The 26,489-nt window shown below is 44.5% G+C and overlaps 1 protein-coding gene across 1 annotated transcript in view; it reads right to left on the minus strand.

The window, feature by feature from the left end:
• Window positions 1-17,079: 17,079 nt before the first annotated feature.
• RCOR1 (REST corepressor 1) overlaps window positions 17,080-26,489 on the minus strand; it is a gene marked incomplete at its 3' end in the record, with an annotated part of 70,248 nt that continues 60,838 nt past the window's right edge. Inside the window, exons 9-12 of the mRNA XM_082275854.1 lie at window positions 24,330-24,407; window positions 24,014-24,071; window positions 21,306-21,535; window positions 17,080-17,196 (exon numbers count right to left, since the gene is read on the minus strand). Of these exons, the coding sequence (XP_082131980.1) occupies window positions 17,080-17,196; window positions 21,306-21,535; window positions 24,014-24,071; window positions 24,330-24,407 (483 nt within the window). The remainder of the gene's footprint in view (window positions 17,197-21,305; window positions 21,536-24,013; window positions 24,072-24,329; window positions 24,408-26,489) is intronic.

Genomic DNA, 26,489 nt, shown 5'->3' on the forward strand with positions numbered 1-26,489 from the left:
TCTGGTGCCAGTATCACGCTAATCCTGAAGCCGGATAAGCCTCCGGTGGATCCCGGCTCTTATAAACCAATCTCTTTGTTACAATCGGACGTTAAGATTCTGGCCAAGGTGCTCGCTCGTCGCTTGAACTTGGTGGTAGCCACCATTGTTCACGATGACCAGACGGGGTTTATGCCTAACAAATCTACGGCTGTCAATCTCCATAGGCTATATGTTAATATGCAGAGTAGAGCGGACAATGTGGGCTCTCGAGCCCTCTTGTCCCTTGATGCTAATAAAGCCTTTCGACAGTGTTGAGTGGGGGTATCTTTGGGCAGTGCTGGAGAAGTTCGGTTTCGGTCCTACGTTCATAGCGTGGGTCCGCCTTCTTTACCAAGCTCCGCGAGCGGTGATAAGAGGGGGGCAGGCAGTCAGCACCGTTTCTCCTGGAGAGGGGGACTAGGCAGGGATGCCCCCTGTCCCCCTTACTGTTTGCCCTGGCCATAGAGCCCCTGGCGGCAAGACTTCGGGCCAGCGCCTTGGTGGTGGGCTTTCAGTACGGGAATCTGCAGGAAAAGATACTTTTGTATGCTGATGACATGTTGCTGCTCCTGGGTGACACGGGACCATCCCTTCGAGCGGCGATGCACATCATCACTGAGTTTGGCGGCTTCTCGGGTCTGACCATCAACTGGTCCAAGTCGGCCTTGTTGCCGCTGGACCAGGGGGTGGATCCCCGGTTGCCTACTTTTTGTCCGATGCAGGTAGTGCAGCAGTTCAAATACCTAGGGGTAGTGATCTCCGCTGTCATCACTGATTATTGTCGCCTGAATCTCTTCCCACTTTTGACGAGATTCAGGGACAAGGTGGCCATTTGGTCTAAACTCTGGCTTTCGGTGGCTGGTCGAGCTAATCTGGTGAAGATGATCTTAATGCCCCAACTTTTGTATTTCCTCCATAATTCCCCGGTAGTTATCCCTCTGAGGCTATTCCGTTTGGTGAACTCCATCTTCCGCACTTTGTTGTGGAGGTCGGGTGTTGCCAGAATACGCCTTGAACAATTGTACAGGCCCAAGGATAGGGGGGGGCCTGGCCTTTCCCAACCCTTGGATCTATTATTTGGCAGCGCAGTTGCAGCATTTAGTGAGGGCCCTCCGCGGGGCGGGAACCAAGGTGATGGGGACTCTACGGTTCGGGTTGTGCTTCATGAGGTTGCAGCGCGTGGGGTTCCGGAGGCCCTAGAGTCACAGCTCTTCTTGAAATCTAACAAACTATTTCCCACCTATAGATTAATGCACAAAATATGGACGAATGCGAAACAGCTACAGGGGGCTACTGGCTTTACTGAATACAGTTTACTTTGGGATAACTTGACCTATCCAGAGCTGGCCAAGCTGCCATGTGCGGAGCGTTGGCGGGCGCGGGGAATTACTTACCTTAAGCAGGTGTTTCTTCGGCGACGCTTGCTGGACTTTGCCCAGCTTAGTGCAGATTATGACTTACCTCCGAGCATGCTGTTTTCATATTTACAGCTGCGGCACGCAATCCAAGCTCAGCCCAGAACTGTCCCCGACTTCAGTTTTTACTATGATGAGGTGCTGCGTTACGACTAAAGGGTTTATTTCGGAATGCTATTCTATGTTGCTGACTGACTACTTGGAGAAATTTCCTAGCCCGGCTAAATCTCATTGGGAGGCAGATGTTGGGGATATCAGTGATGATCAGTGGGATGAGGCCTTGGAGTCGGTGCGTACGTGCTCCCTTAGCGTTGCGCAACGACTCTCCCAACTTTACATACTCCTCCGGGTGCACCTCACCCCCCTCCGTCTTTATAGGATGGGTCTTAGAACTAACTCCATGTGCACCAGGTGTAGTAGGGATTGTGGAGACCTCATTCACCTTCTGTGGCGTTGCCCCAAGCTCCACAGGTATTGGACGGCAGTGGTCCAGACTGTTAACGCTGCATTTTCTTTATCTGTGCCGGTGGATCGGAAGCCATGCCTCCTTGGTATGGTGGAGGACTACTCACCTGATGTCAACGTGTGATTGGCGCTGTTGAGGTCTTTTTTTCAGGCCCAGAAACTTACTTTGCAGCACTGGACGTCCCCGTCCCCTCCCTCGCTGGAGATGTGGGTGAGGGCCGTTGGCACCACTCTACGCTATGAACGCCTGATTTATCAGCATAGAGGTGTCCCACTGCGGTATGACAAAATCTGGGCTGGGTGGTTGGCACAACCGGGCCTGGCCCCTGCGGACCTCATTATGGATCGCTTATTGCAATAGTGCCATATGTGTTTCGATTGTGGATATGGGGTGGGAAATGTATGCTATATTGTATAATCATGCCTGGGGGCATATAGCTGTGCTCAGTTTTGATGGGAATGCGCTCTCCTGGGGATGTTCGGTTTCATATATTTGACTGCATATGCTCTCTTTGCAAGAGAGCTTGTTATGTGAAGCATGTGAATTTTCTGTTTTGTTCAATAAACTGTTTCTGATTTAAAAAAAAAAAAAAAAAAAAGAAGAGGCCCAGATGCTCTAAACCGCAGACCAGGAGGCTGCCTTGCAAACCTGCGTCACTGATGCCTGATGACGGAAAGCCCAGGCACTGAGCGTCCGAGTAGAATGTGCCTTGACAGTTGACAGGGAAAGGAGGAACCTGGATGGAATAGGCCTGAACCACTGTCTGATCCATCATGGTCGCAGTGGAAATGGACAACCCTTTACGAGGCCCATCCGTGAGCACAAAAAGTGAGTCTGACTTCCTTAAAGACTCCGTAGCTGCCAGGTACACCCTAATTACCCTTTTTACATCCCAAGGCATGCAAAGCCATTTCCTTCAGATGTGTTGGCCTGGGACACAGGAAAGGCAACACAATGTCTTAATTTAAATGAAAACCTGAGGAAGGAACGACGGACAGGGGCGGAGAACCACCTAATCACTGTGAACCACCAGTAAGGTGAACGACAGGATAACGCCGTCAATTCCGACACCCATTGCGCAGCGTAAAGCCCCGTACACACGCACCAATTGTTGGCCGTAAATTTTCGGCCAACGTCCGATCGGCCGATTGTCAGCTTGTTAGTATGATGCTTCCGACAACCAACTGCGACTTTTCGGCCAAACAAAATCTGGTGTGCATGCTATAAAATTTTTGTTGGCCGTCACCAGAACGGCCGATTGTTCATCAGTCAGTACAGATTTCGGCCGACAAAAGTCAGATGAGCAAGACTGAGCATGCCCAGAGAAGAAAAAACACATGAAAAGTAGACCAGAACATGACATCACTTCTGCAGTTGGTTGTTGTTGGCCGACAAAATTCGTGTGCAGTCTAGAGCACATTTCAACCAACACTGGACAAAAGACGGCCGATCGTTCGGCTGACAAATCGGTGCGTGTGTATGAGGCATTAGCAGCAGAATCTCCCAAAGATTCTCAAAAAAGGCTTTTGGAGGACAGCACACCAAATTGAGGTCCCAAGGTGGCAACAGAGACCGCACTGGAGGTGTCAAGTACCTAACTCCCTGAAGAAAAGTATAAACCAGGGGAGTATGTGGTCAAATGCTGTTTAAATAAGACCGCTAAGGTCAACAACTGACCCTTGATAGTACTCAAGGCCAGTTTCTGCTCAACCCCCATCAACCGTCACCCTGATTGGGTACCTACGTTGAGGGATGCTCCTAGTGCATCCCGAGGGCTCCAAGCACTCCACCAGACACCATAACAACCTCAGACCCCACGAACTGCCGTAGCTTGGTTGGGATCTCGCAGACACTCCTACCCACCCTGGGACTTAAGACAAGGCTCCAGGTTACAGTGGGTGAACCTCTCTTTCCCCAGAGGCTGCAGCAGGAACAAGCTCTTACAAGAGCTTAGTGATTATTCAAGGGAGTATGAAGAGCATAGCAATCCCTTGTAGAAGATTTCCCCCAATGAGAGACAGGACTCTAGGTTGAGGGTAAGCAGGAACTCAAACTGTTTATTCAAACACATGCACAAAAGGGATATACACTGTGGGACAATCCCCCCTCCCCCTTAGCAGTCAATCCACATACACATCCCATAATAAGCTGATCTTAAGGCAGACAGAAACAATAGAACAATGGAATACAGGCACTTACCAATAACGAACCCCACCCCATCTCACTATCTAGCAAGGGTCTATGAGACACTCCTGCAATATTCTAGCAATCTGAAAAGTCAAACCATTCATACATTTCTTGAGAGGTATTGCTGACAAATATTACGGTCCCACCTGAAGCCATCCAAACAAAATCATTCTCTCAGCGTCCCTCAAGTATCTGACTGTCACATATCTTCCCCCCAAAAGGTAGTCCAACCAGGTACCAGACCTCCAAATCGGTCTGTGCCCAAGTTAGTCGGGTAACTAGTCCCAAAGAGTCAACCCATCATGGCAGCTTCCTTGACAAAGTTCCACATAGTTTGTAAGTTTGTCCTGGCAAGGCGCGTGGAGCTCTAGCTCATAGCCAAACAGTCTGTGGAAGTCTGGTTTGGGCAGGCCAGACTGGGCTTCTTGGTTACCCTGTGTCCCTAATAGACACAGGGTGACTTAGACATAAGAGGAGCCTAGGGGGGCGGAGAGAGGAATTTTCCAACCTCTCTAAAGTAGGTTGTGTTCCTCGGGCCCTCCCAATGTCTGCACCCACCCAGTACCCCAAACAAATTGTCTGGAAAACAGTGTTACTCACCCAGCCAACCTCTGCCTCTCTCGTAGAACATACCCGCCGCTCAGAATAAGCGTGGACTGGCCCTTTTCCTGGGAGTCTTTGAGGCGCTGGAGAAAAGACAGGGTGGTGGGGCTCACTTCATCAGGCTGTTGGGGATCTGGGCCGACTGTCCAGCATTTCTGGGGTATACAAGTGAAGACTGTAGTCCCATCCACTACCACAGGAACTCCCTCTTTTGTACGTCAAGGACAGAGGCAAGCGGCACTCTGCTCTGTTGCCAGCTCTTCTGCTGGGTTGGTGAATACTACCCCCAGGACCTGGTTGAGGGTCTGCTGTAGAGAGGAGGAATTGCCTACCTCCTCCTCCTGGTATTTCTGCGGGGTAGGTTGGGGATCTGGACCGGTCGTCCAGCATCCCTGGGGTATACAAGTGAAGACTGTAGTCCCATCCATTACCACAGGAACTCCACATTTCGTACGTTGAGGGCAGAGGCCAGCTGCACTCTGCTCTGTTGCCAGCTCTTCTGCTGCGTTGGGGGCCGAAAAATACTACCCCCAGGACCTGGTTGGAGGTCTGCTGTAGGAGAAGAGGGATCGCCTACCTCTGCCTGGTATTCCTGCGGGGTAGGTTGGGGATCTGGACCTGCAATCCAGCATCCCTGTAGGTCTGGTGCAGAGATTGCGGTCCCATCTGCACCATGGGGGGGTCAGGGCTGCTGTCTCCCTGTGGTTGGGGAGAAGGATTATATGTCTCCACTATCTGGAAGCTACACTGCCGCTGGGGAGGAAGGACGACACCTTCAGCTCCCGGTGACTGTCTACCGCTGGGGAGTAGAACTGACTGTCTCTATTCCCAGTAACTCCTGCTGTAGCCGGGGATCTGGGCCGGCTGCCCAGCTTACCTGTAGGGCCGGTAGAGAGACTTCGGTTCCATCTCCACCTGCTATCGGTGGGTCTTCCCAGTACCGGTCAATGTCTCTCCAACTGAAGGGTTGTAGGGTCTGGATCTGCCACCCAGTACTCCAGCTCTGCTTGCAGGGTAGATTGGGGCGGAATGGAGCAGAGCAGGCGTTGGTAGTCCTGCTCCAGTTCCCACTCCATTCTGACCAGATAAATCAGGTTTGACCCCAGGTCGTTCGCTCTGGGGAGATCCAGTAGGGCTTCCCTGGTGTCGTGGACTTCCCAGAGCCGACACTCTGCTGGACATCCAAAGTCATTGCTCTCCTCAAAGGCCTCCCACAGCAAGCTCGGGCCACTATAGTCCTCACCTTCTGGCATATTGTCGTCAGCCATCCAGTGGTTGCGCCGGGTGGCGTATCACTTTAGTGCCCGGTAAGCTTCATCCAGCCACAACTCTGTTACCCACTCATCCAGGGGTTGCTCTCCTAGGAAAGGTAACCGCAAGGAAACGTATACCTGGAACCGCTGTTCTTCACTGGGAAGGCTCTCTCTGCCTCCACTACACATCCTCTAAGGCCTCATACCACAGTTCCTTTCGAGTAGCATCTCTCCAGTCCAGTATGCCTTCCTCTGATACAGGCCCATCCTGTTGGGCCAAGTGTTGCTGCAACCTCCAAAGAAACTCCTCCTCACATGGGGATGCTGCGCGGGTGTTAGCTCGCTCCATAACGTTACCGGTGTCTCAGAGAGCTGCTTCTCCTCGCACAAGGATGCCATCCCACTGCTTGCCACCAATGTAACGGATCAACCGCCACCCAGACTGGGTACCTCTGTTGACTGATGCTCCTAGTGCTTCCCGAAGGCTCCAAGCACTCCACCAGACACCATAACCACCTCAGACCCCATGAACCGCCGTAGCTTGATTGGGGTCTCGCCAACACTCCTACCCACCCTGGACCTACAACAAGGCTCCAGGTTCCAGTGGGTGAACCTCTCTTTCCCCAGAGGCTGCAGCAGGAACAAGCTCTTACAAGAGCTTAGTGATTATTCAAGGGAGTATGAAGAGCATAGCAATCCTTCATAGCAGATTCCCCCAATGAGAGACAGGACTCTAGATTGAGGGTAAGCAGGAACTCAAACTGTTTATTCAAAACACATGCACAAAGAGATATACACTGTGGGGCAATCCCCCCTCCCCCTTAGCAGCCAATCCACAAACTTATTATGGGATGTATATGTGTATCTTAAGGCAGACAGAAACAATAGAATACAGACACTTGCCAATAACAAACCCCACCTCACTATCTAGCAAGGGTCTATGAGACACTCCTGCAATATTCTAGCAATCTGAAAAGTCAAACCATTCATCTTCATACATTTCCTGAGAGATATTGCTGACAAATATTACTGTCCCATCTGAAGCCATCCAAACCATTCTCTCAGCATCCCCCGAGTAGCTGTCCCTCACTCCCAGTGACGGTGAACACCGTCAACACTCCCATTGAGGGAAGGTCAACATCCGAACCACCGAAGAGCGAGGATGAACCCCAAGAGACTCACACTATGCAATGTACGTCTTCCACATACTACGGTAGATCTTCCTAGAAGTAGGTTTCCTAGCTTTTAACAGCGTTGGAAACACTGACTTATGACTAAAGCAGGATGGAAGATTGGTCCTTGGAAGCTTCCTCTCGGAGTGATCTGCTGTCCCAAGGAACACCGGCAACCAGGCACACCAGAGTGGCGTACCAAGCCCGGCAAGGTAAGTCCGGGGCCACTAAGATGACCGGAATCCCTTCTGCCTCGATCCTGCATAGAAGTCTAGGCAGAAGATTAAGAGGAGGGAAGGTGAAAATCAGACGATACTGATCCCACAGGGCCACCAGCACAACTGTGGCGTCCGCCAGAGGATTCTGTGACCGAGCCACAAACCTCTGCATATTTCTGTTGAGCCGACACCAACAGATCCACCTCGGGAATGTTCCACCGGAGACACAACCAATGAAACACCTTCGAATTAAGGGACCACTCCCCTTGGTCCAACACCTGCCGGCTGAGGTAAGCCGCCTGCCAGTTTTCCACCCAAGGAATGTGTACGATTAAGAGGGCTGGATCGAACCGTTCTGCCGGCTACCTCCAGAGCCACCAGGACACTACTTGTGCCCCTCTGGTGACTGACATAAGCCAAGGCCGTGGCATTGTCTGATTGAATACACACTGGACATCCCTGAAGACGATCCGTCCAATGTTCCAGGCACAGTCTGATCACTCAAGAGTTCCAAGATATTGATCAGTAGTCTGGACTCTGCCAGTGTCCAAATCACCTGGGCAGAGTATTTGCCGGGGACGCCTCCCCAACCGAACAGGCTGGCATCTATGGTGACCACTGTCCAATACAAGGGGAGGAAGGATTTGCCCAGCCAAAGCGCTGAACGAAGCCACCATATCAGGGACTTTTTTGTTCCCTGGCTTAGCCAGGTCTCCCTTGCAGAGACCTCGTATGGAACTGTGCAAACGGAACCGCCTCGAAGTTAGACACCATCTGGCCCAGCACCCACATGCAAGTCCAGAGGGACGACCAGCTGCGGGATAGCAGGAGACCAATTGCAGCTTGTAGCTTCTGGAGTTTGTCCAGAGGAAGGAGCACTCTGGCTAAGGCCGAGTCCAGAGGCAGTCCCAGATAGTCCAGCTTGTGGACGGAATGAGAGCAGACATCTGAGAATTCAGCCAAACTCCCCCAAGCTCGTTTGGCAATTTCCAGGTTTTCCACCAGAGCAGTAGAAGACTCCTCTCACAGGATGACTTCCAAGTAGCCCAGTACCATGATCCCCTGTTGGCATAACAATGCAGACACCGGGGTCAACACCTTCGTAAAGACCCGAGGAGCAGAGGCGAGACCAAAAGGTAACGCCACAAACTGATACTGGTCCTCTCCCACGGCAACGCTGAGGAGACCGACACACATTGGAATGTGAAGGTAAGCATCCTTCGATTGATGGAGGCTTCACCTCCCTCATTCTGAGACACAGGCTGGAGGGGAGTGACAACCTGTGACTGGTAGAAATCCGCCCACACCATGTTATTGGTAAAAAATAAAGAACCAAAATAAAAAATATATTTGTATACCAGTTTAACGAGGTTTGATATCATTGGCTTTTACTTTATTACAAAGTCTTTTTTTTTTTTTGAACATGTGACCAGCAGCACAGGACTAGAAGATCCTGCTTCTTAGGTTTCCTTGCAGACAGGCTGGGAAAGATCTGGGTCATGTGACAGCTGTATATCAATTAGAAAAAAAAAAAGGTACTTACATTTTTTTTAAATTAAAATATTTACAGTGCCATCATCCCTATACAGAAATAGAAGGGTCAAGGTCATTTAAACAGTGTGTGTTTGATATCACTTTAAAAATGGATGGACATTGACTCAAGCCCCAAGCCTGTTGACACATGCACACGTGTATTTAATACAGGTTTAAAAAGATTAGTTAATTGTTTTATTTAGAGCATTTAATGAGAATTCCTGATCTACATTCAGGTTTGGCTTTTTTTTTTACCAGTACTTCGCCCTAAATTAGCAACATTATTAGACTTGCATTGAACCATTGTGTAACACATTGAGCACACTACTGGCCCAGCATGTGATGAAATGTGAAACCAGCTTTAGCTCCCCCTCTGGGCCTCATCGACTCATGCCACGGTGCACCCCGCCCTGGGGTGCGGTGAAAAGCATCAGGGGTCTAGGAAGAGTCGGGACTGGGTCTCTTTTACACACCATCACATGCTATGCCAGTAGAGTATCAGCGTCTGTTACACAATATTCTTCAATGCTAAATGTATAAGCTTTTGGCATGACTGTGACTGCACTTTTAATTGTGGATCATTGAAGTGACAGTATTGAAAAGCACTTGGGAGCAAGTTACTGAGGGTTGCTTTTATACTTGCGCCAGATTTAAAGCACGCCAACAGATCCCATTCAGACAAAGAAATACACCGCCATTCATGTATAAAGAATATATTTAATTATGTAAGAGTTCACAAATAAAAATCCAGCTCCCACTATATTTTACAGTAAAATATTAACAAATCAAAAAAAAGGTCTAAGCAGGCTTACTAAGCAATGGACATTGTTCACAAGAAAAAAAAAAAAAAAAAAAAATTTTACAAACATCTATCAAAAACACACCGTTGTCAACCCTTTATCAATGTCATAATTTACACTTCTAATCATCTAATTGTATTGCAGGTTCTTAACCTTGCAGCAAACTGTAAGCATTCGACAACTTCTTTATTCTGACGCAATGGAATATACAGCCCAATATAAATGTAATTCAAAATATGTAAACACCCTATTATACAACATGCATAGTCTAAGCCAGGGTCAAAGTGTAACCGTTACACACATAGCGGAGGAAGCTAATTTGTGAACAGCACCACGCACCCCCTTAGTGGAGTGGTAGGCCGCCCGCCGTCTCTGCTGTATGTGGAAGTACGTACACGTTAAGTGGCTTTTGGCTTTTCAGCTGTTGCTGCAAGATAAGCACAGCTAGGGCCAAAAGAAAAAAAAAAAAAATGTACCCTGGTTTAAGCTCCTCTCCCGTCTCACAAAGCTTATTGTGCTTCAAATCCTATAGAGATTGCATTGATGCAGAAAGTGTTTGACGGAATGAGAGATTTTAGGACCCAGTCAATGTATTAAAAAAAAAAAACAACTCACGTTTGTTCCTATAGTGTCAAGCCAGGCAGACCATGTTAGTGGATCGAAAATGGATTACCCTGATTTTTTTATTTTTTTTTTTAAAGAAAATTCCACACCCTCCCTGAGCACCAAAGCAAACTGGCTCGAGAGAACTAATATACCCTTTTAATTAGTAATATTAAAACACAAATCTATTTAAGCATTGCAGGACATGACATGACAAATTCTATGACAATTGGAGCCCCCTAAATAGGTTTAAGGCAACACCTACCTGTGGCCGAAAATAAAAGCTGCGTACGCCATTTTGTTCAGTGGATGTTGGAGGGAAGGAATGGGGCTTATGAAATCATTAAAGAACCACTGGCTCTGCTTGGAATTATGGGTACAAAAAGGCTCAAGTGACCCCTGGAAAAGTCTCCAGATACTCCCAAGCAGTCCAATGAGGGTGGTTGTTTTGGCTTCATGTAGTTTGGAAGGGACCCAGCCAAACCCCCTTGGCAGTTATGCCTATAAAGTACATGATAAAAGCATGGCCTTATTACCTTTAGCAATCAATTTCCTCCATTTTCCAACAGCAGCATGGAAGAATAAAAAGGAGAAGTGGATTGGTTGCTAGCTGCAACAAGGAACCGTCCCTCATTCTTTTTCCTTTATCATAGGACTGATAGTCATGGCCAAACAAGATGGCTGCCTTTAAGATCGCTAATAAGCGCACCTAAAAACTAGTAAACAATTTGGTTAAATATTTGCACCTTATCCGAGAGAGAAAATAAATACAGTATTTACATACAATGTAATAAAATATAGTCCGAGAGACTGCCTCTATTTAAGACCAAACTGAATGGCGGCGAGCTTAGTCACCAATATTGATTATCTTACATATTCTTGAGTGATGAAAAGCGTTTTGGTGCTTTCTATTCCTAAAATTAAATTATTTGTTAACAAAACCCTAACTAAAAAATAAAGTCAGTTGACGAACTAGTATATAATTATTTTTGCACAGTAACTTAATACATTCCAGCTTTCTGCAAAATATATCACTTTAAACATTCTTCTAGCCTATTTTTTTTTTTTATACAAAACAATAAAAAAAGATTAATATATTAAGAATTATTATGTGGACCCTCATTTTTTTTTCTTTTATCAAATGCAAAGTTAACTTTAGTTTGCTACAACTCTATAAATGGGAATATATATATATAGATTTTTTTTTTAAATATAAATAAGAGTCAGTCAATTGACCCCTCCACAGACCATTAACTAAAATTTCCACTAATCATGGTAACATAAGTTACAAACTGTATGAGGCAGAAACTCTGGGTGCAGCTGCCCTCTGCTATATATCTCTTTACGCTGAAATTGTACAGTTGAATATTCTTCTGAGCACACACAGTATATTTTATAAAAAAATAAAAATAAATTAAAAAAAAAAAAAAGTATGCTTAATTCCCCTTTATAGAAAAAAAAATAAATGCACATATTTTATTATAAATCATTTTTGCAAAAAAAAAAAAAAACACAAACGTATTCATTTTTCCTGTAGGAACATGGAAAGCATGTGGGCCCCTGCTGACATATCTTCCGGCTTTCGGGCCATACCTCTCTCTGTACAGGCTGTTTGAAAGCCAGAGGACATGTCAGTAGCACTTATCAGCTTGCCTGCAGCTCACTGATACTACAAGCCCCTCGGCCACAGTGGAAGATGGTACTTGTAGTTTATTTATTCACAGCAATCTGAATGAATAAAACGCAGCTGTGTGGGTGGAGCCTCGCACAGCTGTGTTTTTAAAAAGTGACAGCGGGTGCGGAGAGCAGAACCCCAGCCTGCTGTCACCAGGAGGAAGAGGAGGGACAGGAGCTGGAACATGTTACATGTTCCACCCTAAATACAGATGGAACATGTTCCAAAGTACTTCTAATTGTAAGTATCTGATAATGTTTGCCTTATTCCCACTGTAAAGTCTCAAAGATATGGCACTTTTCCACTGCAAGTACCGGCTCGGCTCTACTCGGCCCGGTTTGCTTTTCCACTGTTGGTACCGCATGGTATGGTGTTGGAACGGTTCGGTACGGTTTGCTTTTCCACTAAAGTAGTACTAAAGTAAAGTGGGTGGGATAACAACGTGGTGGGTGGGATTCTCTGACCAATCAGTGGCTAGTAGTGACTGCATGCAAAGGATTGTGGGATATGGTACCGGGTATGGTACCTCTTGGAACCACAATCGAGGTGGTACCGTTTTTGAGAGCCGTACCGTTCGGTTCCATGCAGTGGAAAAGCGCCGCCGTACCGAACCGTTCCTACACCGTACCAGCAGTGGAAAAGAACAAAAGCGAGCCGAACTGTTCGGTTCCATGCAGTGGAAAAGCGCCATTAGTGGACTGTGCCGGTTAAGTCCACCTCATGCAGCTTCCTGTGTTGGGGTGACAACCTGTTGCATTGCTTTTGAATTCAAAGCAAAAAGTGGTCACTCACGTATGTGCCCTTGCTTGTGAGAAGTTGCAGGGCAGCATGGCTATCAGCATTGTGACTGCTGATCCACAAGCACCTGGCCACACCTAGTCTTGCCACTGCTATCCGGACCAACAGCACTGTCTCTGCTGCTGACACCCCCACCACTTTCCTCATGGGCTCTGGGAGAGAAGCATGGGGAGGAGGATTTGGCTAAACTCATAAGGAGGTAGAGGACTTTCCTAATAGAGGCATAGCTAGCAACAGTCCATTATTTAGTAGAGTACGGAGAGGTTAGAAAATCTTTAAAGCATTTGTTGCCTGCATTTTCCTTACACTTCCATTTCTTGTCCTGGTGTCACGAGACGCAATGATTCAAAGCCAGGTTTGACAGACCTTATGGCAATGTGCACACCTCCAAAAGGCTTCATACACATTTTCAGGCATGGGGTGGAAGAAGAGCGACATGAATGACAAGGCAGCATTATCCCCATTTAAAACTTATGCTAAGAAAAACAATATGATCTGCTTTAGCAGGGGAGAAGAGGGGGGGGGGGGGGGAAGCAACTTCTAATTAAAAAGGAAACAGCAGCATCACTACTCCCGAGTGACATCAGCCTTAGCACTACGCTACATAATTTTTTTTTTCTCTTCTTTAATTGCAGAGGAATTTATATTTAACTACTTCTTTACAACTCGCTCACTCACAATAGATTTCAGTTTATTGCAAACGAAGGCGCCGTAAACAAAAGGAGTTACTACCATGCTACTGAGCAATTAAAAAGTCCTCTGCATACAGCTCAATAGTGGAGCTTCATCCTTACCGCAATTCACAGAATAGTGTCAATCTGATATATTGTTTAGACAAGACTGCCATTCTCTACGAGAGGGCAGAAATCAGCCGAAGTGAAGGAGTGTCACACAATTCTTGAGTCCCGATTGCTGAGATTCATGAACGGTGTTCTATTCCACAGACTGAATGAAAAATTTGCATAATTATGATTCAAGTGGAAAGTATCAGATGCGCAGAAGAGCAATTCATCTATACTGGAACTTGAGAACACAAGGAAGAGGCGATGATAGACAGGCAAGTGGCTGGCAAAATACGCTTCACCCCACTTCCCTGCTGATGCATTTTCTGAATTGGCTATTAACTTACCAGCCAGGCAACTGCATCTACAGTAATGCCCTGCCATTGATGGGTTAGTATGATAAAGTGACTGTCGATAGTAAGTTTAAAAAAAAAAAAAAAAAAAAGCGACTTGAATCTTCAGCATCCAACACTTCTGGATGCCAGCACCTTATACTGCAAGCTGAGATGCTACCCTGCAGCCACAAATTCATTACTGTGTCCCATAGAGGCAGGGGCCCGTGGGTTGAAAAATGATCCGCAAGCTGACACTCCAGGTGCAAAAGGTTCTTTGGTCAGCTAGGATTAAAAACAGTGGTATCCAAACTACGCAAAGGTGCCGGATCCAGCCCTTTGCTTACTTTTATTTGGCCCTTGGGGCACTATTCCTCCCACTGACACCAATGACGGGGCACTATTCCTCCCACTGACACCAATGACGGGCACTATTCCTCCCACTGACACCAACGATGGGGCACTATTCCTCCCATTGACACCAATGATGGGGGAGCTATTCCTCCCACTGACACCAATGATGGGGCACTATTCCTCCCAGTGAAACCAATGATGGGGGCGCTAGTCCTCCACTGATACCAATGATGGGGGCGCTATTCCTCCCACTGACACCAATGATGGGAGCGCTATTCCTCCACTAACACCAATGATGGGGCACTATTCCTCCCAGTGAAACCAATGATGGGGGCGCTAGTCCTCCACTGATACCAATGATGGGGGCGCTATTCCTCCCACTGACACCAGTGATGGGGCACTATTCCTTTCACTAACACCAGTGATGGGGCACTATTCCTCCCACTAACACCAGTGATGGGGCACTATTTCTACCACTGACACCAGTGATGGGGCACTATTCCTACCACTGACACCAGTGATGGGGCACTATTCCTACCACTGACACCAGTGATGGGGCACTATTCCTACCACTGACACCAGTGATGGGGCACTATTCCTACCACTGACACCAGTGATGGAGCACTATTCCTACCACTGACACCAGTGATGGGGCACTATTCCTACCACTGACACCAGTGATGGGGCACTATTCCTACCACTGACACCAGTGATGGGGCACTATTCCTTTCCTCGATACCAACAATGGGGAATTATTTCTCCCACTAATGCATTGCTTACTCCCACTGATGCCAGGGCGTTTTCTACTTCACACAGTCTGGCCCCCTCAAAGTCTGAAAGACAGTAAACTGGCCCTTTGTTTAGAAAGTTTGGAGACCCCTGGCTTAAAGGATAAGTTCTCCATTGGGAACATATATGCTCCATCTGTTTTTAAGCTGCTTGTGGATCCCCTCTCCCCCTGTGACAGCAGTACTGGGAGAAGTTCCCTGTACCAGCTGTCACTTTTTGACAAGAGCACGGCCGTGACGGACTTGACTTTCATTCACAGACTGCTGTGAATGAACTGCAAGTACTGACATCCTTTTCAACTGTCGGCTTGTAGCACGGTGGTAATTCATTGAGTCGTCCAGTCTGCGTGAAACTGCCTGCCTGTACGATGTATGGACAGACAGCTAACACACTCAGTCTGCAAGAGACGTAAGGCATCAGCAATCTGGTGAACGCTAGCGCAATGCTTTCCAGGCTCCTACCAAAAAAAAAAAAAAAGTAAATGCATTTTATCTGCAATAAAATGTGAATTATTTTTTTTTTTATAAAGATGAACAGGTCTTAAAAACGGCGAGAGTAGCAACGATTGGAGTCACTGCCTGCCAGGACTGGTATTGACTTTTTCTGATGACAGACAATTTAATACAGAGATCCTAAATGGATAGAAAGTAGCAGAGTGCTTCCAACAACAAGCAGTGGGCCTTTTTTTGTCAAACTGCATGAAATAAAAACTGGATTGCCCCAAAATAGGTTCCAACTCATTTTTCAGCGTGGTTCTGCATCTTAAAAAGGGGAGGCAAAAGTTAGTTCTTTATATGTCAAATTAGTGAACACCCTTGTAAAAAAATAAACACTATCAGCACAAATAATACTATAAACACACATATATATCCTATAAAAACTTATATATATATATATATATATATATATATATATATATATATATATATATATATATAGTGTGCATCAAAACAAAAGTGTTGCTAAAGTGAAAGTCAAAAAAAATATTATTGCACAGTAATTCAGTGCAACATCCAAAACAATAAATCCCGTGAATGGAGGATGTCTCTTGGTAAAAGACATTGCTGGAAGAAGCAGCAGCAGAGGAGCCATTCTTAGAGGAAAAGGACAAGAGAGCTTTATTTATCTAGAGGAATCTATTGCTGTTTATTCTTTCAGCGTGATTGCCAACACCATGCAAATGGGGGGCATATACATGTGGGGAGTGTCCATCTGATGGGAGCGGTGTTGGATGTTCACATTGGTGGTGGATTTTTTGGTGATAGAATCATCCTCAATTCACGGGATTTATTGCTTTGGATGTTGCACTGAATTAAGCGGTTTTCACGGGACTGTGCAATATTAAATTATTTTTTGGACTTTCACTTTATCAACATTTTTGTTTTGATACACACACTAGATAGATAGATAGATTTTTATTTTAGGACACACAGATAGATATATCTTATTGTTTGCACTGCTAGTGTCTTCTTTTTTACATGTGTTGTGTTCACTAAATTTGACATATAAGGATTTAGGTTTAGAAGCAGCTGCATCTTCTATATAAAATATTTATTGTATATTCACATATTCAGTTTATTAGCACGGGAGATTTCACTTTATTAAAAGTTAGTTCTTATACCCAAGATTGCAATTTACAAATAAATAGAATAATTCTAAAATGGCTAAACAGACCATATGAACAAAAAATGAATATTTTTTTTCTAGAAAAAAAAAAAAATCTACACAATAAAGAACTTTCATTAAAGTGATCTGACAGTTCTTAGCCAGTTAAAAAATGGAAAGGCACGTATGAAACATGAAGCATGCATAAAAAATAAAAACAGGAACATCTGATTAAATAAAAGCATGGTCTGCCGTGGAAATAAATTATACTCGTATAGTAAGAAAAATCATTTTCACAATTTCATCCTTCTGAAAATTATACAGGGAGTTTGTACTCCACAGAGTACATCTATGTACAAAGTTAGAAAGCTATGTAAGGTTTACATAGAGAAATGGTAGAAGTGGTACTGTTTGACAACTCACTAAAGTATTTTGCTAAAGAGGATAAATACTCCTCTCTGGCAGAAGCAAGTTCATTCTTTGCTCTCTTTCAGAGCCAGTAGTACCACTGCTATCAGACACTTCCAGGTGTATTGGATAGTATTGTCCCCCATTGGGGTGCGGTGGTTCCTTTCACCAGCCACTGAGTCCTGTAGAAACATAGGGGTAAACAGGAGAAACCACAGCATCCAGGGTCCACTTGAAAGTGTTGGATAGTAGCTGTGCGACTAGCTGCTTTGCAAGAGTGAAGAATGAATTTGCCACCCTCAGAGGGACATAGTCCTCCTTTTCTAGAGGGTGCAACTGCCTTTTTTTTCTCTTTATTGCAAAGCAGCAGGGTCACCATAATTTGACGTTTCTCAAGTTTACATATCAAGGGAAGTCAACTTAAAAGGAATTTTGTAGGAGTCATGTTTAGCTTTTAGGGCCCTTTCACACAAGTGGCTTCCGTTCCGATCAGCAGCAGATCTGTGAGCAGATACACTGCTGATTGGAGCAGAGCGGGACAGGTCTGTGTCTGCTCAGTTTATGCAGAGCGGACACAGACAGACCCTCCTCTATGGGTGGCTGGGAGTAAACATACTGCGTCTTAGTTTACACCTGGCTCCCTCCAATCTGATCAAATGGAAGAGGGTGCAGTCGCCCTTCATTTATTTAGTGGGGACTGATCAGAACCCAGAGGTAGGCTGCTGTAAACGGACACAAGTCCGTTCACATCTGCCCGTCCATAGGATGCGTGGACCTTCTGATCAGATCCACCTGAAAATCTAACAGGGGGGGGGGCTGATCGGATCTCCCATGTGAAAGGCCTCCTACAAAGATTTTTTAGTTCCCTCTTTTTTCTCTGTTTTAGCAGTTAATTCTGTTGCCCTGGGATACAGCTCATCTCTGCCTTGCTTGGGTCACATCAGTTTATCCTTTTGCAAAAGCAGCATCCTGTCCTCACTAAGGGGAACAAACCTAACCAACTCTCAGGGGAGAGAATTGTAACGCAGAAAACTGCAGAAGACATACAGAAAGTGAAGTTAAATGGACAGGGAGGACAAACAAAAAAGATGAAAATCTCTCATTTAAATAACCAAAATGCTTAAAAATTATCTAAGAGGAGGTAAAAAAATGTGGCAGAAAAATCACAAAATCAGAAAGCAAAGAAGAAATGAAAAACAATTTTCTTCACAAATGCAGATAAGCACCCATGGTGATTAAGAGACATGGTAATCAATCCTGAAAGTTGATTACGCTTCGCAAAGTTTTGAACCGCAGCTTAAAGTTTTTTTTTGTTTTTAAATAGAAATACACTGGTGAAGGGGTTATGGAATTTCTTTTGTATCAGCGTTCTTCTGAATAATGAACTTATTGTACACTGTCCAAAAAAAAAAAAAAATCCAACTGGAAAAAAAAAAAAAAAAAAAAAGTTTCATGCAGAACAGAAGAGACATTCGGAACCTTTCATGAACGTTAATATTTACAAGGCGAAGAGGGAGATTGTCCCGATGCAAGAAGATGCTGATGACTCCCCTATTTATTAATCGGTGATGAGAGCAGAAAGCCATCTGTGAGGGGACTAGAGGTGATTAAGGCAGATATGTTAAAAGGGCCGGAAGTTGTTTGCCTTTTTTGGTAAGTAGCTGCTTGTCCACAACGCACGATGAGCATAGCTGGTCGAGTCCTCGTAATACCTGAAGATCTGGGCAAATTAAGTAGTCAAGACAAAACAGTTTTTTTCTCATGAAGAAAATCTGACATCAAGAGGAGAGCCCTGCTGGAAATAAAAACATCCAAAATAAAGAAATTACAAATTAAAAAAAAGAAAAAAAGGGAAAAAATAATGCATCTTAGATGAGCACATACTGAAATTTTATTATAGTTTTTACCTTCAAAGGATTCTGAATGGGCAAAGTGACCATGTTCGCAGGTATCTGGTCCCATATTTATTACAGGAATTAATACAGAACCCAAAATGTATGCAGTGCTTTAAATATTGTTCATGCACTTCAATTCCTGCCCTCAAGGGGCTGACAATCTAAGGTCCCCATCTCACATGTAGACATACATACACACACAAGGCCAATGTTATCCAGGAGCAAATTATCCTTCCAGGTGTCTGGTGTACACCAGAGCACCCAAAAGTAATTCATTCAAACTCCATGTCCTGGGCTGGAATTCAAACAGGGGGCCTCAGTGCTGTAAGTCCAGCATCAGCTAGGCATCAATAAATTCTATGAAACTCGTGGTTGTTCCTCTCCACGGAAAGCGTTATTAAAAAGGCAAAAAATGTATACGATCCGATGAGAAACCAGAGTATACATTACATTTTTTAATATTGGATGTGCTTATTGTTGAATTAGTAGCACCTTTTGCCGTAACACTATTTGATTTTTATTCATTATGTCTATGTGAAGTGAACACATACAGTGTTGGCAGCCGGATATTTATGCACTATACACTTCATAGACATTGTTTTTAGATTGCGCTGATTGATATTTGTTTCAGGATGGTTTTGTTGCCTATCCTATAATAGTATTTAGGCCTGGTGACTGCCTGAGTATTACCCCCCTAGGGGAGATCACAAGTTCCTTCAAATAAGGAATGCTCGCTCTATTAGACTGATAGAGCAAGGAGACAGTGAAGGAGAGCCCATTGGCCAGACCTAGCAGAAGCACTTGGGCTATCAGCAGATGCCTTTGCCTTAAAATGAATACACTAATTGTTATGCAACTTGTTTTATTTATTGTTTTTATTTGCTTGCGTTGGGAGTAAATAGTTTTCAATTAGTCCCCGTTCACACTAAGGCGACCTGTGAGGCGACCTGGTCGCCTCACAGGTCGCCGTAGGTCACCTTCCATAGGGAAGCTGCAGACCCGTTCTAATAGGAGCGACACAAGTCGCTCCGACTTAGAAAAAGGGTCCGGAAGCTTCTTTGGGGCGACCAGGAGGCGACCGCCACAGACTTCAATGTTATGAAGTCCGTGGCGGCCGCTCAGAGGTCGCGGTGCGCTGCTCGCACCGCGACCTCGGAGATCGCCCCTGGAAGTAGCGTTGCTCCTATGTGAACGGGGCCTAAGTAGTTAGACTATTTTAAAACGGAAGCGAGCAAAGGCAGCCAAAACACACCCATGGCAGGTGTACATAAATGTAAGACAATAGAATCTAGCAGAGAGACCCCACTTGTATAATCGGTAACAGGTCAGTCTATTTTAAAACTTTGTAACAGGTCAGTCTATTTTAAAACAGTCTATCTGTAACAGATCAGTCCATTTTAAATCTTTGATGTTGGGGGGTGGGGTCGTCTCGATAGCAGTCTTCAGTGGGCCAACACCTGCCCATTACTGAATTAGGTGGTGTTGGTGGACTGACACCTTGAATTAAGGTCAAATATTGAATATTTGTGACCCATGCGCACCTAAGCTTTTTTTACTGGAGATGGGAGACTTAGCACAACGAGCAAGACAGTTGTGCTGTGACACTAATGTGCTAACAACATTCTGATAGCAAGAGTGGCAGAGATCATCTCATCAGTATGTGGTTTCTCCTTTCATTATCCAGTCACAGGCTTGGGGGACAAGACCTAAAAGATTTTACTTAAATGCTGCAGATAAAAATAGGAGGTCTCCTACCCTGTCAGATAGGACTGTACTCTGTGGCAGAGCTGTCCAATTCACAGCACTGGATGGACAGAAATTTGCTAATAAAACAGCAGCAATAGAGATTTCATCTAGGTATTAAAATTATTTATTTTGTGTTTACCTATAAGAAAAACTTGCATTTTTTAATCTATCCATATCTCTCTCCCTCTCCCCCTCTCCATATCTCTCTCTCTCCATATCTCTCTCTCTCTCTCTCCATATCTCTCTCTCTCTCTCCATATCTCTCTCTCTCTCTCCATATCTCTCTCTCTCTCTCCATATCTCTCTCTCTCTATATCTCTCTCCATATCTCTCTCTATATAGCATCTATATCTATCTCTCAACAGTGACCCAATGGGTTACTGCATTTTTATAGATTGTCCCCGCTCTATGCTTTGAGGCCATAAAACAGTGTAAAGCCTGCAGACAGGAATTGCAGATATCTCTTTCCTCATTTCGGTCTTGCACAGAACATTAGGTTTCTATACCATCATCTTTGACAAAAGCTGCCTCTAGTTTATCCACCAGGACCCTTTATTTGGTAGGGTTGGAGTAATTTAAGCTTTTTGCCATTTTTTCCTCTCATCACATTTTTTATTGTAAGAAAAGAGACATTCTACAACTAAGATTACCTCGTCCTCTTCATCGGACATCTTTATAGCAGTGTCCGGTAATTTTATAGGCTTCTCGAGGCAGTCACCGTTTTCCTCTGGCTTTCCGTGCTCTGCTTCCCATTCCTGTAAAACCTGATCAATATTAAAGCGTCTTCGATAATTCACAAAAAAATTCTTCACTTGGACAACCGATTTGTTCCCTATGACGTCTGAAATTGCTTGGAAATCTCGGCCATATTTTCGGATTGCTGTGAGGCAAGAAAATGTATTAGTTAACAGACTATATTTGACAACCCTAAAATTTACCCAGCACATGTAAAATACCTGTGAAGGGACTTGCTTGTAAACACAAATACCTCCGGGCCCCTCAGTGTCCTTTTCAACAGACACCATCAATCTGATTGTTAAATGCCAACTCCAAGCAAATTATTTATTGCTTTGAGGCTGCGCCTGCACTGCAAGGTTTAAAGGGATTGTAAAGGTTGAAGGTTTTTTTTTTTTTTTTATCTTAATGCATTCTAAGCATTAAGATATAAAAAACAAAAAAAAACCCTTGTGTGTGCAGCAGCCCACCCAATACTTACCTGAGCCCATCTTTATCCAGTAATGTAGCAGGAGTGTTTTAGCTGCCCAGGACTCCCCTCCTCATTGGCTAAGACAGCAACATGGCACATTTGGCTCCTGCTGCTGTGAAGCCAGTCAGCCAATCAGGAGAGAGAGGGGCGAGGCCGGGTCATGGCTCCATGTCTCAATGGACACAGGGAGTGGGGACTCTTGGGTGCCCCCATAGGAAGCGGCTTGCTGTGGGGGCATGCAACAGGAGGGAGGGGCCAGGAGCACAAAAGAGGGACCTAAGAGGAGGATCCAGGCCACTCTGTGCAAAGCCAACTGCACAGAGCAGATAAGTATTACATGATTTTTATATATATATATATATATATATATATATATATATATATATATATATATATATATATATATATATATATATATATATATATATATATATATATATATATATATATATATATATATATATATATATATATATATATATATATATATATAACACACAAGAGTTTACAATTACTTTAATTGCCAATTTTTCTCAGGGGGTTCACTTACCCAATTTCTCTGCTTCTCCCTACAGCTGGACTAGTCACCGCAGCTTCTTAACCCCCAACCCCAAGACCAGAGAAGGTTCCACAGCCAAGGAACAACCCACTGCCGAATCATGGGGAATAATTCTGTATTTGATGCATTATATAAATACTGTATATTTAGATCTAGCAGTTAACCTATATTAATGCACTCTGTCCCTATACACACTAAAATGAATAATGGAAATGTATACCACTATAGTTCTAGTATAAAAATTAGTATGAAGTTTTTTTTTTTTTTTTGTAGTATTCCTTGACTCATTGGGGTTGATTTAGTAAAATGGAAGAGTGCAAAATCAGGTGCAGCTGTGCAAGGTAGCCAATCAGCTTCTTACTCCAGCTTGTTCAATTAAGCTTTGACAATAAAACCTTGAAGCTGATTGGTTTCTATGCAAAGCTGAACCAAGATTCTGCACTCTTGAGTTGTAGTAAATCAACCCCAGTATTTCATAGCTGTTCCCTAATGTTATGTCACCTGGAGATTAAGAAAATGTTATGCAATTTTTCCTTGCTGAGCTGTGCAGGGTTAAGTGTGTAAATTAACTAAAAAGGCTTTTAATCCCTAGCTTTGTGAAGTTTTTTTATTTTATTTTTTTATTTAGGGTAGAACATGTAACATGTTTCCAAAGCCGCAGCCGCTGTGCAAACCCTCCTTACCCTTCCCTGTGACAGCAGTACAGGGAGAAGTTCCCCCTAGTAGCTGTCACTTTTTGAAATCAGGGCAGCCTTGCGGGGCTCCGCCCACATCATTCATTCACACAGCTCTGTGTGTGAATGAACTACAATCCCCGACATCCACTGCGGCTGTCAGCTTGTAGTGCTCAATGATCTACCGTGGCCGATTCTTCTTGTCAGATTAAACCCGCTTGCCCGTATGGGACGTATGGGCACACAGATACTCATGACAGATCTGGAGGAGGAGACCTGCATGGCACCAGCAATCAGCAGATGCTTTACAGGCTAACAAAAATAAATGCACATTTTTTTTAACCTGCAAAAAAATGTGCATTTATTTTTCTAAAAAAGTGAACTTGGTCTCAGATCAGTTTAAACTTAGTTCGCCAATGACAGTCTAGGCCAGGGATCTTCAAACTATGGCCCTCCAGCTGTTGCGGAACTACATACCTCATGAGGCAATGTAAAACTCTGACATTCACAGACTTGACTAGGCATGATGGGAATTGTAGTTCCTGAACAACTGCAGGGCCATAGTTTGAAGACCCCTGGTCTAGGCCATCCAATCCAGCAAAACCCTAGCAAGATGCAGCTATCGCATGTGGCAATACAGGTGCTCAGAATTAAAAGAAATGTAAAATATTTCACTATTATTGGTCTTTAAAACTTGGTACCAGTGGCAACAAATTTTTGTTCACATTAAAACTACTTCTCTCCCATCACAAGTCTACGGGAATGCAAAAGCAGCTTGAAAATGGTCAAATGCAGTTTGGAAAGGGACCTTAGAAGCATCTCCTACTGTTGGCAAAGGAATTCACAGCCCAAAGCCTGTCAACCTGTCCTTCAAAAATAGCCAGGTTGTACCGAAGGCAGCAAGCATTATTTTTATACCTTGAACAGCAAGAAGCTGCTCCTCTGTTGTCCAGCGTGCATTAAATTTTTGTGAAACCTAAGAAAAAAAAAAATAAATAAATGGAGAAAAAAGTATTTAGTTAAAACTGCAAAAATAGAGAATAAAAAAGGCAAATACAGTATTTCAACCTTCTTCTTTACAAGGTTAGGATAGCTTTTAATTATCAGATTATATAAAACATACAAACTGGATTATGCTAATGGAAAAAATGTAGGAACTGCCTGTTCACCTACAAATGTACATTACTGCTCTCCTATAAATGTAACCTGTATAAAATAATGACCTTGCACCTACCTCAGTGACTCTGAAATCCTCAACTCCACCCTGTAGCTTCTCCTTGAGTGCACTGTTTGTCTGTTTGATATTTTGAATCTAAAAATTAATAATGTTTTTAGACTGGATAGACAACTGCATGAATGACACTGCATAACTTCAGGAGCAAAAAAGTAACAGGCTCTTATTTCTTCAACATTTTGCATTTATGTGTGTTTGATATTTACATAAACCAACGCATCATCTTTTCTGTTAGAGCCCATTCAGACTAGCGCGACTTGTCAGGCGGCTTGTCGCGGTCGGTCGCGGTCCATTGAGTAGTACAGGACCTCTTCTAATAGGAGCGACACAAGTCGCTCCGACTTAGAAAAAGGGTCCTGTACTACTTTGGGGCGACCTCGGAGCGACTTGCATTGACATTATGTGAAGTCTCTGCAAGTCGTGCCGAAGTCGCGGTGCATGCGACTTCACAGGTCGCCCCCCAAAGTCGGATCGCCTCAGTGTGAACCGGCTTTTAAAGGCCACTCACTTTTGTAAGTGTAAATAAAATAAACAAATGCACAAAAAAAAAAAAAAACACAAGAAGAGCAATACTGATTTTCTTGGGAGCCTGCAAGAGCTTTGCCCCTGCGATCAGTAGATCGTGGGTGCAATCTCAGGCTCCTGCAGACTCTTAGTACAGCTGTCTTCCCATACCCCTGGTATGGGAAGACAGTTAATGAAGTCAGAGAAGAATCAATGAACTCTCACCAGTGCCCTCCGGGTTCACTGACAACTATAAACCATCTGCCGCAGTGGCAGAAGGGACTTGTAGATCATTCATTCACAAAACACTGAATTAATGACTCGGCTGTGTGGGCGGAGTCCCACATGGCTGCACAGTTTTAAAATGCGACAGTGGGTGCTGGGAGAGAATCACCCACCTCCTGTCACAATGAGAGATTGAGGGAGGGATGCCAATTTAGTAACATGTTACTAAAAGTGAAATTCTTCTTTAACCGCTTCAATACCGGGCACTTTCACCTCCTTCCTGCCCAGGCCAATTTTCAGCGCTTTCACACCTTGAACAACAAGTGTGCAGTCATGTAACACTGTACCCAAATTAAAATCTTATTTTTTTTCCCCACACAATTAGAGCTTTCTTTTGATGGTATTGAATCACCACTGGGTTTTTTTTTTTTGCAAAAAATAGGACCGAAAATTAAAAAAACCCAAGCTTTTCCTTGTCAGTAAACTTTGTAAATAAGTAATTTTTCACCTTCATTGATGAGCGCTGATGAGGCGGCACTGATAGGCTGCAATGATGAGGCAGCACTGCCTGGCACGGATTGGTGTCACCGATTGGCACTGCACTAATTATCAGTGCCCCGATTACCTGAACAGTGTTTACATGTGATCCTCTGTGATTGGACACAGCTAATCACATGTGTAAAGAGTGGCGTCATTGGCCCTTTTCTGAGATTGTGGTCCCACCACGTCCTAAGGACACAGAGTGATTGCGATTGTCAGACGCGTGAGAGCAGTGACACTGGGCTGACGTCATATGTCGTCCCCGAACAAAAGGGGATTCAGCCCACTGTTCTTTTACTATACGGCGGGCGGGAGGCGGGAAATGATAGCTTTTTGTTGCAGTCTGCTTAAGGCCTCATTTGCACTGACGTACTACACCAGATGCCCCTGCACAGGACAGGTTTACCTGCACAGTCCCATTGATGGCTTTCAAACTGAACAGTGGCTGTGTTCATGCAACTGCTGCACCCCAACTGATATAATCTGACCTGTGAAGTGCTGTCCCCCATCACACAGGGATGTATGGAAAACCTGGGCTTCCCCATGTGGGTTAACATGTCCCTGGCACAGCCGTACACTGTAGTATGTTTGTGTGAATAGGACCTTACAAAAGATGCAACAGCTATCTAACCATCAGGTTATTTTTAAATCTGAAACCTGATTGGAACATATGGACAGTTCAACTTTTTTTTTTTCAGAGCAGTTCAATGAATAAAGGTATCTAGTTTTATAGAGCTGCTGATTGGCATATCAAAATCAAAAAGTGCTAGCTACTGGGAAACCAAATCTATACAGAGTATGCCGGGGAAACAAAATGTGGACATGGCCCTCTGGCAAATTCCCATCAATCACAAGATCCAGCCTGACCAGGAAGACCACTAGGGCTTAGTT

Source organism: Pelophylax lessonae, assembly GCF_965119305.1.
Source record: "Pelophylax lessonae genome assembly, chromosome: 13".
Taxonomy (NCBI): Eukaryota; Metazoa; Chordata; class Amphibia; order Anura; family Ranidae; genus Pelophylax; species Pelophylax lessonae.